The sequence below is a fragment of the Aspergillus lucknowensis genome, assembly GCF_044049455.1.
Source record: "Aspergillus lucknowensis strain CBS 449.75 chromosome Unknown BJX67scaffold_7, whole genome shotgun sequence".
Classification (NCBI taxonomy): Eukaryota; Fungi; Ascomycota; class Eurotiomycetes; order Eurotiales; family Aspergillaceae; genus Aspergillus; species Aspergillus lucknowensis.
The window spans coordinates 566,791-582,122 of NW_027263551.1; the positions used below are offsets into that span (position 1 = coordinate 566,791).

Consider the following 15,332-nt stretch of genomic DNA (forward strand, 5'->3'; position numbering starts at 1 on the left):
TCCAGACGCGCAGGTAGTCGGTCCCGTGAAGCCAATTCCACCGCATTGCTCGAATTCTCCGGCTTCACCACCAGGTCCAGGGGTGCTAGTCGGGGAGCTAGTAGGAGTAGCGCTACCGCTACCTGTTGAACTGGCAGCCTGGATGAGCTTGGCCGCATTAATCTTCATGCCAGAGTTGCCACCAAGGCACTGGGAGTAGTACTCGTTCACCACGGTGCAGGTGAGTCCAGATGCGCAGGTCGTTGGTCCCGTGAAGCCAATACCGCCGCACTGTTCGAATTCTCCAGCTTCGCCGCCGGGTCCAGGGGTCCCGGTCGGGCTCGGGGTCGGGCTGCCCGTCGGGCTGCCCGTTGGGCTCGCGCGAGTGGCAAGGGTCGGGATGACAGGCTTGCTGGGGGCAGCCTTTGCGGCAGCAGCGCCGTCCCAGACTTCAGGCCCGGGGATCGGGTAGCTGTCGAAGGGGCTGTAGAGGTCGAAGAGGATGCCCGGGTCTGTAGCGGTGTAGGCACCGGGGATGGAGACGCCCTCGGGGAGAGCGTTGGCGCCGTCCGAGGTGACGGAGACCTGGACACATTCCATGTAGAACTGGGCGCCGCCCTCAGTGTTGCCCTGGTGGAGGGCGATGATCTCCGGGCGGAGCAGGTACTCGCCGGCAGGGACGTCTGGGACGGTGATGGAGTGCTTGCCGCGGTTCGCGACGAGGGTCTCGACGGCCCAGGTGCCATCTGCGTAGCCGTTCTCGGCGATCTTGACCCAGCCGCTGCCGGCAGAGCCTTGCTCGGTCGGGGCCATGTAGACGAGGACGGGGCCGAGGTGGGTGAGGTCGATGATGTCGTCGGAGTCGTCGCGGGTGGCGTGGTGCCACTCGAAGGTGACCTTGTCGCCGGACTTGACGTCGAGGGTCTTTGCGACGGGGGAGTCGCCGCCGACATTGCAGGTCATGTCGGAGGAGGTGACGTCCATGACGGGGTTGTTGTTGGGAGGCGAGCGAATGTAGCCGTCGGCAGAGTTGCCCAGGCCCTGGTCCTCGTCGTTGATCCAGACGGCGAAGACGGTGGTGTGGGCGCTGGCGAGCTTAGCGCTCGCTGCCAGAGCGAGGAGGGCGGCGGCTCTCATGGTGAAAGAATGAATGGAGAAGTGAATGAGAAATGAACGAGTGTCGCCTGGACGGTCGGTGATCAGGATCTGGGGAAGAGAAGGCTTTTATACACACGCCACTGCAAAGGGGGCTTCATCTATATCAGACTCGGCCGTTCGCCTCGCACAGTCCACGTCCGGCCCTGATCGCCCGACTGGTTTCCTGTCCTGCGTCTCTCTGGCAGTCCCAGTGGGCCTGACGTTTCACTCAGCACCCTGGAGCAATATCAAGCCACGCCCATCCTCGTCGACATTACCCGGCGCGACACACCCACAGCCAACCGCAGCCGCGATCTGCACAATTTGGATAAAATGAAGTGCATCCCTCAATCCCTTGGCTCTGACAAGTCCAACTGCCGATCCGGACCCTGGCCCTTCACAAACTCGTCCACGAACACGCTGCGTCGACGTCCTTATCACATCAGGTAGGTATCTTCGCCGCAAATGCCCTGGATCAGCCCTGTGTGCGTCTGCAACGACGCGAAGACGGTGGTCTTTCCCCGGAGAAATTCCAAATGCGCATCATCATCTGCACTCACCAGTGCCGTTTGGATCGCCTCCGCTTCGTCCACGGCAAATGGACGCGCGGTCATCTCCCCCCCATAAATCAACCACACCCGCACGCCGCGCGCGTCGCTTCGATCACCTACCCTTACCCTCATTCTTATTCTCCTCCCTCCTCCTGAGTGTCGCGCATCAGTCGTCAAGTCCGCCGCCGTGCCGAGCCAACTGTAGTAGAGCGGACGAAATTCTGGGGTAATCGTTTGTGGGAGGAACCGATTACTGGTTGGATCGATGTGGTGGCGTCGCCCTTCACCCCGCGGCGTGAGACATGGTTAGGGATATATACAGGCGCCATAACGCCATCCGATGACGCCACATCCGAGCCAAGCTTTATCACCCGTTTCGTGGTCCGTTGTCCGGTGGAACATAATATATGACGGAGAATCATGTTATCTGGATGGCGGCTTAATTGGTTTCCTGCAGAAGTGATCGACTCGGGTCACGGAAATGAACATCCATCCTGACGCTGCCGGGAGAGTGTCCGACAGTACTCCGTATGTGAACAAGTCATCGACGTGTAGTTGCCGCCAGAGAGACATAGTTTCATGCAATTGGCACTTTGCCACGAAGAGAAGGGCATCGAATGTGGCGATGATTAGGGCACAACCCCAGTAAAGCAAATCGAAACCTCATCTTAAAGATAATCTCCCATGAAGTCTCCGTATTCTGTGTTCCCGATGAATATTTAAACAGCAGTCCAATGTTTCAAGCGTCAAGTGTCATAAAGGACTTCGAAGAGAACGAGACGGTTCTCACAACCTCTCGAGACGTTTGTTAGAACTCTAGACAATAGTGCTATTGGCACTCCAGAGATGCGACTTATTCAGGAAGTTATCGTGTTCAGGGAGATAATGGTTTATTGCTTGAGAGGACTCGAGAGAGCAAATCGACAAGCACAACGAACTAAACCGCCTCTGAGCCACTGGGAAACCATGAGAATCATAAACACGAGTGCAGGAAAATAAGAGCCTTACTCCTCGAATATAATCTCTCTCCGACGTCAGAAATCGAGAGGACTGGATCTGACTGCCTACGGATAACATCTCGCGAGCACTGTTTTTGAATTCTCAGCGTATGAGTCTATTGCCATGCTAATATCAATCCGAACAGATGCAGTCGCGTCAAAGCTATATACAGATGCCCAAAGGCCAAATGCCACTCAACTCAGCTTACACCCTACTCCTTCAGACGCGTGTAGCGGTACGGCTTGGCCGTGAAGTCGCCCACACCCCAGCCCACCTCGCGAACGTCCGTCACACAACCATTCCCACCCTGGCACTCAAGTGTATTGTACTCGGTATGGTCGTCATCAGTCCACGAGTAGAAGAGCGTAACGTGCCCAGCCGCATTCGCCGTGCCATCGCCGAGCGTGCCCACAAAGTCGCCAGGCTGAAGATCCTCCCACTCAATAGCCTCCGCAACCTCCGGGAGACTGACAGTGTTGTAGCCCGGCGCCCAGGCATGCAGGGCCATGGAGACATAACCGGAGCAATCGGTACGGTAGCTGCGGCCCTGCGGGTCGGGATAGGAGCCGGTCATGGAGTAAGGAACGTGGGCGGCGACCCAGAACTGGCCGCGCGAGATGATTTCCTCGCGGGTGATCTCGCCCTGGTACTCGGAGGTGCCGTTGCTGCCGCCGTTGCAGTCGTCGGTGACCATGCCGACGGTGCCGGTCTTCACGTAGTAGTCGATCACGTAGCAGTCGTCGGTGGTCTTGTCCCAGATGTTGGTGCCCATGACGGACTCGCCGAAGGTCTGGCACTGGAGGTCGACCTCTGTGCCCTCTGAGTAGGTGGTGACGACGTCGTCGTCGGTGGAGGGGCCGGCGCGGCAGTTGACGTCGTCGGCCTTGATGGGGTAGCCGGCGCTGGCCACGGAGGCCATGGCCGCGAGGGCGAGAGTGAAGCTTGCAAGCATGGCGGATGAAATGGGAAGGGAGATTGTTCGGATGTTGCAGTCGTTGTTTGGGGTTGCACCCTGACGGACACGACGGGGACTTTATACCTCTCAGGGCCCTGATCTGCTGCTCTTGTCGGACCTTTCTGATCCTGCCAGTGTCCACTGTGCAGGGCTCGTAAATTGGATTTTTCGTCTGGAATACGAGCACGAGGTCTATTTTGGACCCTCGATCCACCGTCAGTCTTCCCCAATGTAACAGCTGGCTTCACTCGAACAACTTCGGGCCAATCACCAGGTCCAACCCGTGACAGAGTAGCCAGGAACGGTCAGCATCTGCAGGCAATCTGGGGCAGCCTCGGGGGATGGCACCGAAAATAGTATCAGTACGAGCTTCATGCGGGAGGGATCGACAGGGTTACGATTTGGCGCGCTGCGAAGCGAACACGAGGTCGGCTGGTTGGAGTGCCATCGGCCCTCAAGAGTTCTTGGTCAAGAATCAAGAGACAGAGAACAGATCGCGTTCTTCGCTGTTTCTGCCCGCATTTGGCACTTGGCGAGACGAGTCGGGCAGACTTGGTCGTCTTGCCCCTAATTATAGATCTCTGCCATCGAAGATGGAGCCATGCGATGCAACAGAACTCGGGAAGAGGCTGTCTGGAGTTCAACGCGTGCTGTTCCGGTGGTGAGAGCTCTGTTCATGGACGAAGCCGTCGCTTCGCCATTGCGAAGTGCTCAAATTGAACTGTGTGCATCGGATAATGACTTCAAAGTGCGCTGTTCCTCGCCGGTGTGTCGTGCGAATTCGAGATGAGGATCGTCCTCATGGGCTTCTCAGGTCCCACCAAACCAGGCACAAGGCTGGACCGGCTGGACAACACGAGCTGCCGACACTTGAGGTCGTGCCAGGGCTGTCAGTTCCATGTCTGTGGGAAGTTTGCGGTTGAGCTGCGTGGTATCTGTTGTTCACAGGCAGACAACGCTGTGTCCCATGGCCGATGATGGACACAGTCGACATGAAGGCATGCCCTTATATCCTCGTCAGTGAAAAACCATGAGACAGCCATCACTGGGGAGGTTGACTGATCTCCTGCGTCTGCAACGCGATAGATCCACAATGGGAAAAACGTACACATTCTCCCCAAACGGTCATCCAAGGCTGTGACATCACCACAATGAGTATGACTTCACATCCACCAACTGACCTCAGGAATCTCGAGATGCTCATCTCACTCACCATTCAACACGAAGCATGTCGCATCATGCTGGTGCCAATGGCATCGCATCCGAGGACTGGCCGGACCTCTCGCAGGGCGCCAGCCGCGCAGGCCACAGGCTCGAGCGGCTGGACACCGGCGTGCGGGTGATGGGTACATATATGTCTCTGCTTTACTTGCATACTTGCGGAACGCACTAACAGGGACCCCTGTGTAGAAGACGGCCGCCTCGACATCAAACTCAGCGACGACCACGAACCCTGGCTACAGCGCATCGCCCGCCACACAACGGACCACCCATACCCAGCCGCAGTCAAGCGAACCCCATCCCTCGCATCCACGGCAGAGCCAGAGCCAGAACCACAGCACTACCCCCGCCTCAACATCGTCATCCAAGTCATCGGATCCCGCGGAGACATCCAGCCCTTCCTCGCCATCGGGCAGCGCCTCCACGCACACGGCCACCGCGTCCGCGTCGCAACGCACCTCGCCTTCCGGTCCGCCGTCGAGGCCCAAGGGCTCGAGTTCTTCAGCATCGGCGGCGACCCGGCCGAGCTGATGGCGTTCATGGTCAAGAATCCCGGGCTTGTGCCGGGGATGCGGACGATTCGGAGCGGGGAGATTCGGCGGCGGCGACGGGAGATGCGCACGATCTTCGAGGGGTGTTGGCGGTCGTGCTATGAGACCGGGGATGGGACGGGATTGGCGCACCGCATCCATATCCCTCGGGATTTGTTAGATGAGGATGGGGAGGGGGAGGGGGAGGGGAACAGCGAAGCTGATTATCAGACGCCGTTCGTCGCGGACGTGATGATTGCCAACCCGCCGAGCTTTGCGCATCTCAGCTGTGCAGAGAAGCTGGGCGTTCCCCTGAACATGATGTTTACGTATATCAACCTCCCCCCTGTACGTTTTGGAGGGCTGACAGGATAGAATGCCGTGGTCCGCGACGCAGGCCTTCCCGCATCCACTGGCGAATATCCGCTCGCAGACCATGAAGCCCTCCGTCGCGAACTTCGCCTCCTACGCCGTCGTCGAGATCATGCTCTGGGAGGGCCTTGGCGACCTGATCAATCGCTTTCGCAAGCGAGAGCTCGGCCTGGATCCCCTAGATGCGCTGCGCGCGCCGGGCATCGCGCACCGCCTGCACATTCCGTATACATATCTATGGTGCGCCTCATCTCCTCTGGATATTCATCCAATTGAGTCATCGCATCTGAACTTAAATCTAATTGAATTGTGAATAGGTCCCCCTCCCTCCTCGAAAAACCCCTCGACTGGCCTCCCAACATCGACGTCGTCGGCTTCGCAACCCTCCCCAGCCCATCAACTTACACGCCCCCATCCGACCTACAGACCTTCCTCGATTCCGGCCCACAACCAGTCTACATCGGCTTCGGCTCCATCGTCGTCGACAACCCAACCCGCCTCACAAACATCGTCTTCGCCGCGATCCGCGCAGCAGGCGTCCGCGCCGTCGTCTCCCGCGGCTGGGGGAACATCGGCGCGCAGCAATCCAATACCAACACCAACACCGACACCGACACCAACACGCCTCCAGGCGTGATGCTCATCGACAAATGCCCGCACGATTGGCTCTTCCAGCACGTCAGCTGCGTCGTGCACCACGGCGGCGCGGGGACAACGGCCGCGGGGCTCGCGGCGGGCCGACCAACGGTCATAATCCCGTTCTTCGGCGACCAGACCTTCTGGGGCTCGATTGTCGCGCGCGCGGGCGCGGGGCCAGAGCCCATCCCGTATAAATCACTCACCGCGGAGCGTCTTGCCGATGCGATCCGGACGGCCCTTGACACCGGGACAGTCGACCAAGCTGCTAGGATCAGGGAGGGAATGCGCACTGAGCGCGGGACGCAGAATGCCGTTTGTAGTTTCTACCGCCACCTGGACAGGGAACGGCTGTCGTGCTCGCTGTTCCCGGATCGGGTTGCCGTGTGGTGGGTGAAGCATTCACATTTAGGCTCCGGCTCCGGCTCCCGGTCGCGCTCGCCGCCGCGCATCAAGCTCAGTGCGTTTGCGGCGACGGTGCTCGTTGAGATGGGGGTGTTGAAGCCGGGCCATCTGGTTCTGTGCGTTCTGTCTCCTGCATATGCTTTCCGGTTTCTACCGATATATTAGATGGACGATCTGCTGACGCAGCTAGGTACCGCGCGAAAGAATACGACACAAGCCGCGACCCGAGGGGCCCGATCTCCGCCGGCGCAGAGGTGCTCTACGGGGTCGTGACGGACTTCGTGGCCGCCATGACGGAGTTCCCGAGTGATATGGCGGAGATGTTTCGGGGCCACCGGCGGCATCATCATCGGCACCCGCACCGGCATCTGCGGCATGGGCAGCCTGTTCCGTGTCCTGTGCATGAGTGGAAGGATGAGCATGGGACGGAGGCGCCGGACTCGGGTGTTGGATCGAGTAACGAGGCGGACAGTCAAGAGATTGCAGAAGATAGCGGGAGCAATGCATCCAGGCGTAGCCAAAGTGAGAGCGAGAGCGAGGCTTCAATTCAACGCGACAACAGTGAAAGTCAAGGACCATCCGAACCAGTAGAAGCCAACACGCTCAGCTCCGTTGTGACGCAGACCTCGGACCTAGAGATGAAGACCCTCAGCCTCGAAAACACGCTCCGTCGACAGCAGTCGCGCGAGCAGTCGCTGCGGCTCGGCGAGGTCCTCACGGACGCGCAATACCACGGCACGCGGGCGGCGATGCGTCTGCTCGACTGGATGCTGCTGCTACCGACGGACCTGACGCTGAGCTTCTCGAAGGGGTTCCACAATGCGCCGAAGCTGTATCACGATCCGATGGTGCAGGAGACGCCGACTGTGCGGGGGGTGCGCGGGGGGTTGCGTGCTGCGGGGACAGTAAGGCTTCCTCTGGCTGGGATGGTTAGATACATGCTAAGTGGGTAGGAATTCACGCAGGAAATGTACCAGGGCATCACTGGGCTTGTCACGCAGCCGAGACGGGGACAGAGAGACGGGGGTACAAAGGGCATGATGAAGGGCGTTGGGAAGGGCGTTGGGGGGTTGTTTCTCAAGCCGGCTGCAGGTATTCGCTCTCTGACCTACTCTGGAGGTATACTCAGAAATAACGCTGCTTCTAGGTCTCTGGGGCCTGGTCGGGTATCCACTAGACGGACTGCACAAGGCCCTGCGCACCCGGCTGGGCAGGAGCAAGGTGAAGGACATCCTGGCGTCTCGCATCAGCCAAGGCCTGGCGGAGATGGCTGCAGCGACGCCTGAAGAGCGCGCAATGGTCCTCCGTCGCTGGAACGAGATACACATGTCCCGAAATGGGAAAGGATCTCAGAGCTGAACCCTGCCCAGCCCAGCTGTAATGTTAGCGCCGTGGAGTGATACGAGCTCAGCCACACCTGTCTGCCCCTCCTCTCATGTCCTCTCTGCATCCTCTCCTCTCTCTTGCTCTCTCTCTCATCTCTTCATCTCTTCATCTCTTCATCCCTCTCTCATTCGCTTTTCATCCTCTCTCCCTATCCCCCTCTTATCCTCCTCCATCACCATGTCGTACCCCCCCAACCAGAACTACCCCTACTCGCAGCCTCCGCAAGGCTATCCCCCGCAGCCGTACCCTCCAGCCTCGTATGCCGCCCATCCAGGACAATACGGCTCTCCTGTCCCTCCGACCGGTGGAAGTCCTGCTCCCCCAGCCGGCGCAGGAGCCTATCCTCCGCAGCAGCCCCCGCCGCACGCGCAACAGCCCCCCTACGGCCAATACCCTCCGCAGCAGCCGTACCAGCAGCCGCCCTACGGCCAAGCGCCCCCGCCCTGGGGCTCCAACCCGCCTCCTCCCGGCCAATATGGCACCCCTCCTCCTCCCCATGCCGCCGCGCAGTACCCTCCGCCCGGCCAGTACCCTCCCCCGCAGGGCCACTACCCACCGGGACCCCCGCAGCCCGGCCCCGGCCCAGCTGGGTACGGTGCCCCGCCCCCAGGAGCAGGAGGGTACCCTCCCGCTGCGCCCGTGCCGGCTCCCCCATCGCTCGGCTACGACCCGGACCAGCGCGCCTCGGGCGACGCCAGCAAGGAAGCTGACGCCCTGCGCAAGGCGATGAAGGGCTGGGGCACCGACGAAGCGGCGCTGATCAACGTCCTCGCCAAACCCGACCCGCTGCAGATGGCCCTCATCCGCCACACATACATGGAGCGCATCGGGCGCAATCTCGAGAAGGACCTGAAGAGTGAGCTATCCGGGGACCTTGAGCTGCTCCTCGTTGCGCTGGCCCTGGGCCCGCTCGGCCAGGACATCAGCTACCTGAATGACGCGCTCTCGGGCATCGGGACCGACGAGACGGCCATCAACGACGTGCTGCTCGGCCGGTCGAACGCGGACCTCCGCGCCATCAAGTACGGCTACGTGAGCAAGTACTCCAAGGCTCTGGTCGACGACATCAAGAGCGACCTCTCCGGCAAGACGGAGAAGTTCTTCGTCATGCTCCTGAACGCCGTGCGCCCGGAGCGCGGCACGTACTTCGACCAGGCGAGCGTGGACAACGACGTGCGCGAGCTGCACCTCGCGATGACCGCGAAGACGGGCACCGACGAGGTCGGCGTCGCGGCCATCTTCCTCGGCGCGTCCGACGCAAAGCTCGTCGCCGTCGCGCAGGCCTTCGAGGCCAAGTACCACACCTCGCTCGAGAAGACGATCAAGGACGAGTTCGGCGGTCATCTCGAGAAGGCGCTGCTTGCGATCCTCGCGCGCTCCAAGGACCCGCTCAAGTCAGATGTCGAGACGCTGCTGAGCATTGTCCCCGCGGGCGGCGCGAAGCCCGACACCAAGCGGCTGATCTACTGGGTTGTGCGGCTGCACTGGAACCCGCCGTACCTGAAGCAGGTGAAGGAGGCGCTGGTGCAGCGCACGGGGAGCGACTTTGCTCGGCGGATTAGGGCGTGTGTGCCGCCGGGCGACTTGCAGAATGCCATTCTGAAGGTTTGGGCGTGATGTGATGTTCAGCTTCCAGTTCGTTTTTTCTCTTCCATGCTACGTTAATTTGAAATGACGGTCGTATGTAATGATTTAATGGATTCTTGCGCTGCCAGTGCTCTACATCTAACAGTGACACTCTGTTACATATATGCTCCGTAGATATAAGAGAATATCGCCATCTGTCACGCAACCGGCACCGTCGCCACAACCGTCGACGGACACTTCCGTCTGAACCCCAGTCGCTCTGCATACCTCCGCCCACGCAGCCGAGCCTCAGCCTGGGTCTGCGTATGGCTCGTCTCCAGTCGTGGACCGAGATCGTCCGCCACGGTATGCTGCTGCACGCAGATCCGAATCGGGATGTCGCTGCAGCTGCTGTTCTTCTCCGAAACCCGGCGGAGTCCAGTGTCGTCGGCAGTTCCAGCAGTGGTCGTTGTAAGACGAAGACGAAGAGGAGCAGCCAGCGAGTGATGCCGCTGTCGCCCGACGAGCCCACGGACAACACCGACGATCTTCTCTCTCATGCGTGCCCTCTCCCTGCCTCGATCTGTATCTGTATCTGTAGCTTTCTCACTCTTCTGCCGCAGCCGCACCTCATACCCCCAAACCCCAAGTGGATCTTCGTCATCGCTCTCCTCGAGCTCATCCTCGGCATCGTCCTCGCCCTCGCTATCCGACTCCAGCGCTTCATCAAGGTACCGCTTCATATCATCGTGCGTCTCCTGCATGGAGCGGCGGAGGAGCCGGTGGTGGCCGAGACATCGGCGCAGATCCGGGTCGCCGGTTGCAGTCTCGGCGGACAGTTTTTGCTTCGAGAGGGCTGCGAGGTGTGTGCGTCTTTTCGTGCTGTACGGGTCTGAGTCTATGTCTGTTTGTGTGGCGTTCTTCTGTGTGGCTCGCGCGAGGAGGATGGGTGGGATGCGCGTGTTGGGGCTTGGGGGGTCGGCGAAGAGGTCCATCTCTTACTTGGCCTTGTCTTCTGTTCGAGGTGGATGTGTGCTTGCTGGTGGTGATGGATACCAGATGACAGATGGCAGTGTAGATCTCTAATGGGGAGCCCACGACGGGAATATCAGAAAAGCTGCTAGAAAATTGAGATCTCTCCTCCACCGAATGCCAGACGCCAGGTTTATATCCCTCGGCCGGGAGTGAACAGCAGTCTCTTCTCTCTCTCTCCGTCCGGAAGTAACTTTCGTTCTAGCCCTCGTCACATCTGACGAACCCTATTTCGACCTGACAGTCGCTCCCAGCCTATGGCCAGAGAGAACCAGCGATGGCTAGGGTTTCGCCACGACAGAGCCGTGTTTGATGCGCTTTGGCTGGCCCAGCCGGGTCGATGAGGTGTCAGCGATAAGCTCAGCTGTGTGGCGACGATCCAGACGCAGTGGTGTCATCGACTCTGGTGAAGACTTTGATTTGTGGGAAGGCACCCGGGTGACTGAGCGTTCCACGGTTTGCCGGGAGGGAGCTCGGCCCAGCTTAGATCTTAGAGGCTCAATATCAGACAGAAACATGTAAACGCCAGCAGTGAGCCCCATGGCTGTCTCGCAGCAGCTCTGGACTCCTTCCCACCTTCCTGTTTTGGTCGTGTCCTGGCCGTTGCATTCCCAACCCACGCATTCCAGTTCGTCAAATTCCTGGCACATTCTCGCTCAATGCTCGCCCCCTTCATCTCTGCCAGGGCCTCTCCCTTCCTTGAGAGTGTAACCACGACCTCCCCCGTGCGCTCTCCCATCGGCACAGACCCGTGGTACACCCCCTTCCCTCCGTCCGGCACATTCATCCACTCCGCACTCTGACTGTCCCCGCCAATGCTAACCCTAACTTCCGCCTCTTCCTCCAACAGCGCCGAATAGAACACTCTATCTTCTAGTACCTCGCCAGGGGCAAGCTGATTCTGCTCCGGAGCCTTCGATTTCCCCGTCGTCCCCCCATCCTTACACGCATCAGCATGCGAAACCCGATACCAAACACTAAGCACCTCCTCCCCAATCTCAACCCCCTGTCTCTCCTCCTCCGTCGTAGCCTTGTACTGCGCAATCAAATACGGCAGTAGAACCCTCCACCCATCATGCGGCATCCCCGTCACATAATCAAACGGCGCCCCCGCCTCATCCAGAATCCCCGCCACCTCCCCACGTTCCTCAGGGAGAGGCCCGATATAATGACTCTCCCCGTAGTCATTCCACGTCAGGATCTCCACGTACTCCGGCTGCGGGTCCAGCCCCAGAACCTGCTGCCACCGCGTATACCACAGGTCGTCCCCGCGCCACACCCAGTTCTTGCCGAACCGCCGCAGATTCGTGTAGAACCACGGCGAGACAGGCATGATATATGGCCTCCCGCGCAGGGCGGAGAGGTACGCCTCGTCTGTCGTCGTGGTCATCTCGCTCGTCCCCTCCGGCCATGCGATCCAGGACATTAGCCCGTCTACGTCGGCGATGGTCGATGCGCGCCGCGGGCCGGCGGACGTCCAGTCGGGTATGAAGATGCAGCACTCGGAACCTGCGTCTTCGTCGTCGTCTTCGTCCCTATCTTTCTCTTCGTCACTGTCACCGTCACCGTCACCGTCACTGGACCCCGTCGAGCCCGTCCCATTCACCTCCCCCTTGATATATCCCCAGTCACCGGCACTCTCAAACCCCTCAAACGTCGAGACGAGCGCGCGCCCGTCAGAATGCCGAAAATACGCCGGGTGATCCGTATACTCCTTCAAAAGATCTACAGCCCGATCCCTCGGCCAGTGTCCGTCCCCGGAGTAATCGAGGGAGAAGAAGAGCTTGAAGTCTAGTTCTTGCGCCGCGGCGAAGGCGTCCGCCAGCGCTTGCGGCGTGTGCGCGTGTTTCAGGGTGTCGTAGCCGGCGTTTAGGGCGAAGGCGTCGATGGAGGCGGATTGGGCGGTAAGGATGGATGATTTCCAGGTTTTTGGGGTGTAGGATTTTGTGTTTGATACCTGGATAGACATTGGGTTTTTGGTTAGTTTGGTACGGTGCTTTGGACGAGTGCAGTGGGTGCAGGACTGACCATGAAATGGGCGAAGACGGCCTTAGAGTGCGCGCATTGCGGGAGGAAGGAGATGGATAGGAGGATTATCGACAGCGAGAGCGTCCATGTTGATATTAGGGGCATGGTTAGCTGGTAGTTTTCTGCTCAGCTCAGAGATAGATGAGGAAAGAGACATTGACATTGCCCTAGGCGATGCCGCTACAAATACTCGATCCCATCCCCCTGAAGCGGTGCCATAACTCTGGCCCAGCCTGGCCTTCATACCTATGGGCTATGCTATGGCTGACCGTTAGTTTATGGAGTCGGTAGGTCTGACCGTTTGGACAGTACGTGGATGAATGCCAGGGGAGGGCTACGTCTTCTTCTTCTTCTTCTTCTCCTACGCCACCAGCTGCGTTTAGTAGGTTGATATGTCAGATGTGATATGACAGAAGTCTACTACGGGCACTCGAGGCCACCTCCTGAGGTTATTTCAGTTATATTTGATGTAATTGATACCTAGTGAAGTCAATTCACAAGTGGAGTTATGTCAAATACAGTAAGCCACGGTCTGGGCGATACCCACTCCTTTGCGTCTGACACCTTGCCTAACCGTTCACGAACCCACGATGACACCAAGAGCACGGCCATCAGCAAACGGCATGCGTCTTCCCCGTCCTCCCCTGAAGCGAGTGCTCCTCGCCACCGTAGAACGGGTGCGCGTTCGGAAGACTCGTCCCGTGCTCCGCGAGATACCTGTCACAACACCGTTAGCTTCTCGACGGCCACCAAAGAGACTTCAAACCAAAGGGGAAGGGAGAGGGTTGGGGGCGGGGATACTTGGTATATCGCCCAATGGTCTCCTCATCCATGTCCTCCAGCCACTTCATCGCCATCTTCACGTCCTCAACCAGGATCCCACACCGGTGCGCCGTAAAGTCCTCACGGATCACAACCCGCATTAACTTGAGATTGTTGCTCTTCGGCGCCATCGTGTACGCGGGCACAACCCATCCCCTCCGCCTCAGCACAGCAGAGAGCGCGAACTCATCATACAATCTACTGCCGTCCTCGTTATCGGGGAGACGGAACGCAACGAGCGGGACGCCATTAGCACCATCCCCCGTATTGTCGCTTAGAAGAACAAGGCCTAGTTCTGAGAGTCCCCGCGCAAGCTGCTGCGAGATCCTGATCAGGTTGTGCATGATCGCGCGGTACCCGTCTCGCCCGAGGCGGATGAGCTGGTAGTACTGCCCGATGATGTGGGCGGCGCCCTTGGAGAAGTTCAGCGTGAAGGTTGCTTGTTCGGCGCCAAGGTAGTTGACGTTGAAGATGAGTTCCTTGGGGAGGTACTCTGGGGAGCGCCAGAAGACCCAGCCGACGCCGGGGTAGACCTACACAGTCAGCACGATCAAATTGAGTTTCTAGGAAGGGAGGGCGTACAAGTCCGTATTTGTGTCCGGAGACATTGATCGAGATGACGCGCTCGAGCCGGAAATCCCACACCCTCTCGGGACATACGAACGGTGCTACGAACCCACCACTCGCGGCGTCGACGTGGATCGGACAGTCGATACCCCTCTGCACGAGCTGATCGTTGATCCCCCTGACATCCTCGTAGTGCCCTGTATACGTCGTCCCCAGGATCGCGCATATCCCAATCGTATTCTCGTCGACCAGATCCACCGCCTGCACAGGGTCAATCACGTACCGGTCCGCCGTGCAGTAGACGTATCGCTCCTCGACGTCGAAGTACCGACACGCCTTCTCCCAGCATACCTGCACCGCGCTGTTCATGACGATATTCGGGGTCGACGTGTCCTTGCCCGCGTCACGCCGCTTCTTCTGCCATCGTTTCTTCATGGCTAGCAGGCCGAGCATGATTGCTTCGGAGGAGCCGACGGTCGAGGTGCCCATGGCGCCTTCGTTGCCCTCCGCTGCAGCGGGGGCATGCGGGTTCGTCGGCGCGTTGAACAGATCAGCGATCATGTTCACGCACCGGGTTTGCATCTTCGCTGTCTGCGGGTACTGCTCGAAGTCGATGAAGTTCTTCCCGATGGCTTCGGCCATGAGATCCTGCGCCTCGTGGTCCTATTCCAGTCAACACATTAATCTCTCTAGTTGCATGACATAAACATACCATGTACGTCGTCACAAAACTCGCCATACTACCCACACACCTGTTAGCATCATATCGCGATCACACGCTAAGGACGGAGGACAGAGGACGTACTTCAACAGCGGATTCCCATCTAAACTCAACTCATCCCGCACCAGTTGGTGCGCCACATCCGCCGGCATCCCGTGCTGGTTCATCACGTAGAGCGGGAGCTCCTCGGCCGCGTACCGGGTCCCGTAGATGCCGGCATACTGGGTGGACTGCACGGAGGTGTCGCGCTTCTCGCGGCGGGAGCGGTGCGTGTGCGATTCTTGGGTGACGCGGGAGAGGTTGACCATCTTCTTTCGTCTTTTTTTTTTACCCCTCGAAGGTTTACTGTTTGAAGGTTGGGCAAGCGTGCTGGGTTGGAGGATAGTTGGGGTGATGCCCTAGGTGCCCAGGTGTTGGCGGAAGCT

The 15,332-nt window shown here is 59.2% G+C and overlaps 7 protein-coding genes across 7 annotated transcripts in view; 2 read left to right on the forward strand and 5 right to left on the reverse strand.

Moving 5' to 3' along the window:
- Positions 1-1,478, reverse strand: part of eglD (putative endoglucanase) — a 2,783-nt gene extending 1,305 nt beyond the window's left edge. The window contains exon 1 of the mRNA XM_071027094.1: positions 149-1,478. Within this exon, the coding sequence (XP_070889116.1) occupies positions 149-1,116 (968 nt within the window). The 5' untranslated portion in view covers positions 1,117-1,478. The remainder of the gene's footprint in view (positions 1-148) is intronic.
- A 1,278-nt stretch (positions 1,479-2,756) lies between these two features.
- On the reverse strand, positions 2,757-3,642 carry BJX67DRAFT_346649 (putative NlpC/P60-like cell-wall peptidase). Its single transcript, XM_071028435.1, has one exon. The coding sequence runs from the start codon at positions 3,616-3,618 to the stop codon at positions 2,878-2,880; it is 741 nt and encodes a 246-aa protein (XP_070889117.1). The 5' UTR covers positions 3,619-3,642; the 3' UTR covers positions 2,757-2,877.
- A 1,207-nt stretch (positions 3,643-4,849) lies between these two features.
- Positions 4,850-8,144, forward strand: BJX67DRAFT_378671 (putative UDP-glucose,sterol transferase; the record flags this gene model as incomplete). The annotated part of the gene is made up of 7 exons (XM_071032383.1): positions 4,850-4,967; positions 5,032-5,720; positions 5,770-5,984; positions 6,062-6,901; positions 6,976-7,690; positions 7,739-7,877; positions 7,933-8,144. 7 exons carry the CDS (start codon positions 4,850-4,852, stop codon positions 8,142-8,144), a joined length of 2,928 nt encoding a protein of 975 aa, XP_070889118.1.
- A 29-nt stretch (positions 8,145-8,173) lies between these two features.
- BJX67DRAFT_307922 (uncharacterized protein) lies at positions 8,174-9,872 on the forward strand. The gene has a single exon (XM_071027096.1). It carries the CDS (start codon positions 8,349-8,351, stop codon positions 9,786-9,788), a length of 1,440 nt encoding a protein of 479 aa, XP_070889119.1. The 5' UTR covers positions 8,174-8,348; the 3' UTR covers positions 9,789-9,872.
- Positions 9,872-10,915, reverse strand: BJX67DRAFT_307928 (uncharacterized protein). The gene has a single exon (XM_071027097.1). It carries the CDS (start codon positions 10,730-10,732, stop codon positions 9,956-9,958), a length of 777 nt encoding a protein of 258 aa, XP_070889120.1. The 5' UTR covers positions 10,733-10,915; the 3' UTR covers positions 9,872-9,955.
- Positions 10,916-11,259: 344 nt separating this feature from the next.
- On the reverse strand, positions 11,260-12,902 carry BJX67DRAFT_370495 (glycoside hydrolase family 71 protein; the record flags this gene model as incomplete). Its single annotated transcript, XM_071030925.1, has 3 exons — positions 11,260-12,270; positions 12,376-12,726; positions 12,798-12,902. The coding sequence occupies 3 exons, from the start codon at positions 12,900-12,902 to the stop codon at positions 11,260-11,262; spliced, it is 1,467 nt and encodes a 488-aa protein (XP_070889121.1).
- Positions 12,903-13,254: 352 nt separating this feature from the next.
- Positions 13,255-15,325, reverse strand: BJX67DRAFT_391406 (pyridoxal phosphate-dependent transferase). The gene is made up of 5 exons (XM_071034772.1): positions 14,992-15,325; positions 14,899-14,926; positions 14,202-14,849; positions 13,599-14,152; positions 13,255-13,514 (listed from the first exon to the last, which is right to left on the reverse strand). The coding sequence occupies exons 1-5, from the start codon at positions 15,213-15,215 to the stop codon at positions 13,409-13,411; spliced, it is 1,560 nt and encodes a 519-aa protein (XP_070889122.1). The 5' UTR covers positions 15,216-15,325; the 3' UTR covers positions 13,255-13,408.
- Between the last annotated feature and the right edge of the window lie 7 nt (positions 15,326-15,332).

What these genes read in the sequence shown, in the direction of transcription:
- BJX67DRAFT_346649 (XM_071028435.1), bottom strand. Translation starts at nt 3,618, where the DNA reads ATGCTTGCAAGCTTCACTCTCGCCCTCGCGGCCATGGCCTCCGTGGCC.
- BJX67DRAFT_307922 (XM_071027096.1), top strand. Translation starts at nt 8,349, where the DNA reads ATGTCGTACCCCCCCAACCAGAACTACCCCTACTCGCAGCCTCCGCAA.
- BJX67DRAFT_307928 (XM_071027097.1), bottom strand. Translation starts at nt 10,732, where the DNA reads ATGGACCTCTTCGCCGACCCCCCAAGCCCCAACACGCGCATCCCACCC.
- BJX67DRAFT_391406 (XM_071034772.1), bottom strand. Translation starts at nt 15,215, where the DNA reads ATGGTCAACCTCTCCCGCGTCACCCAAGAATCGCACACGCACCGCTCC. An exon ending in GTTTTGTGACGACGTACATG is followed by an intron (nt 14,850 to 14,898) that starts GTATGTTTATGT and finishes TGACTGGAATAG; the next exon opens with GACCACGAGGCGCAGGATCT. An exon ending in ACCATTGGGCGATATACCAA is followed by an intron (nt 13,515 to 13,598) that starts GTATCCCCGCCC and finishes GTGTTGTGACAG; the next exon opens with GTATCTCGCGGAGCACGGGA.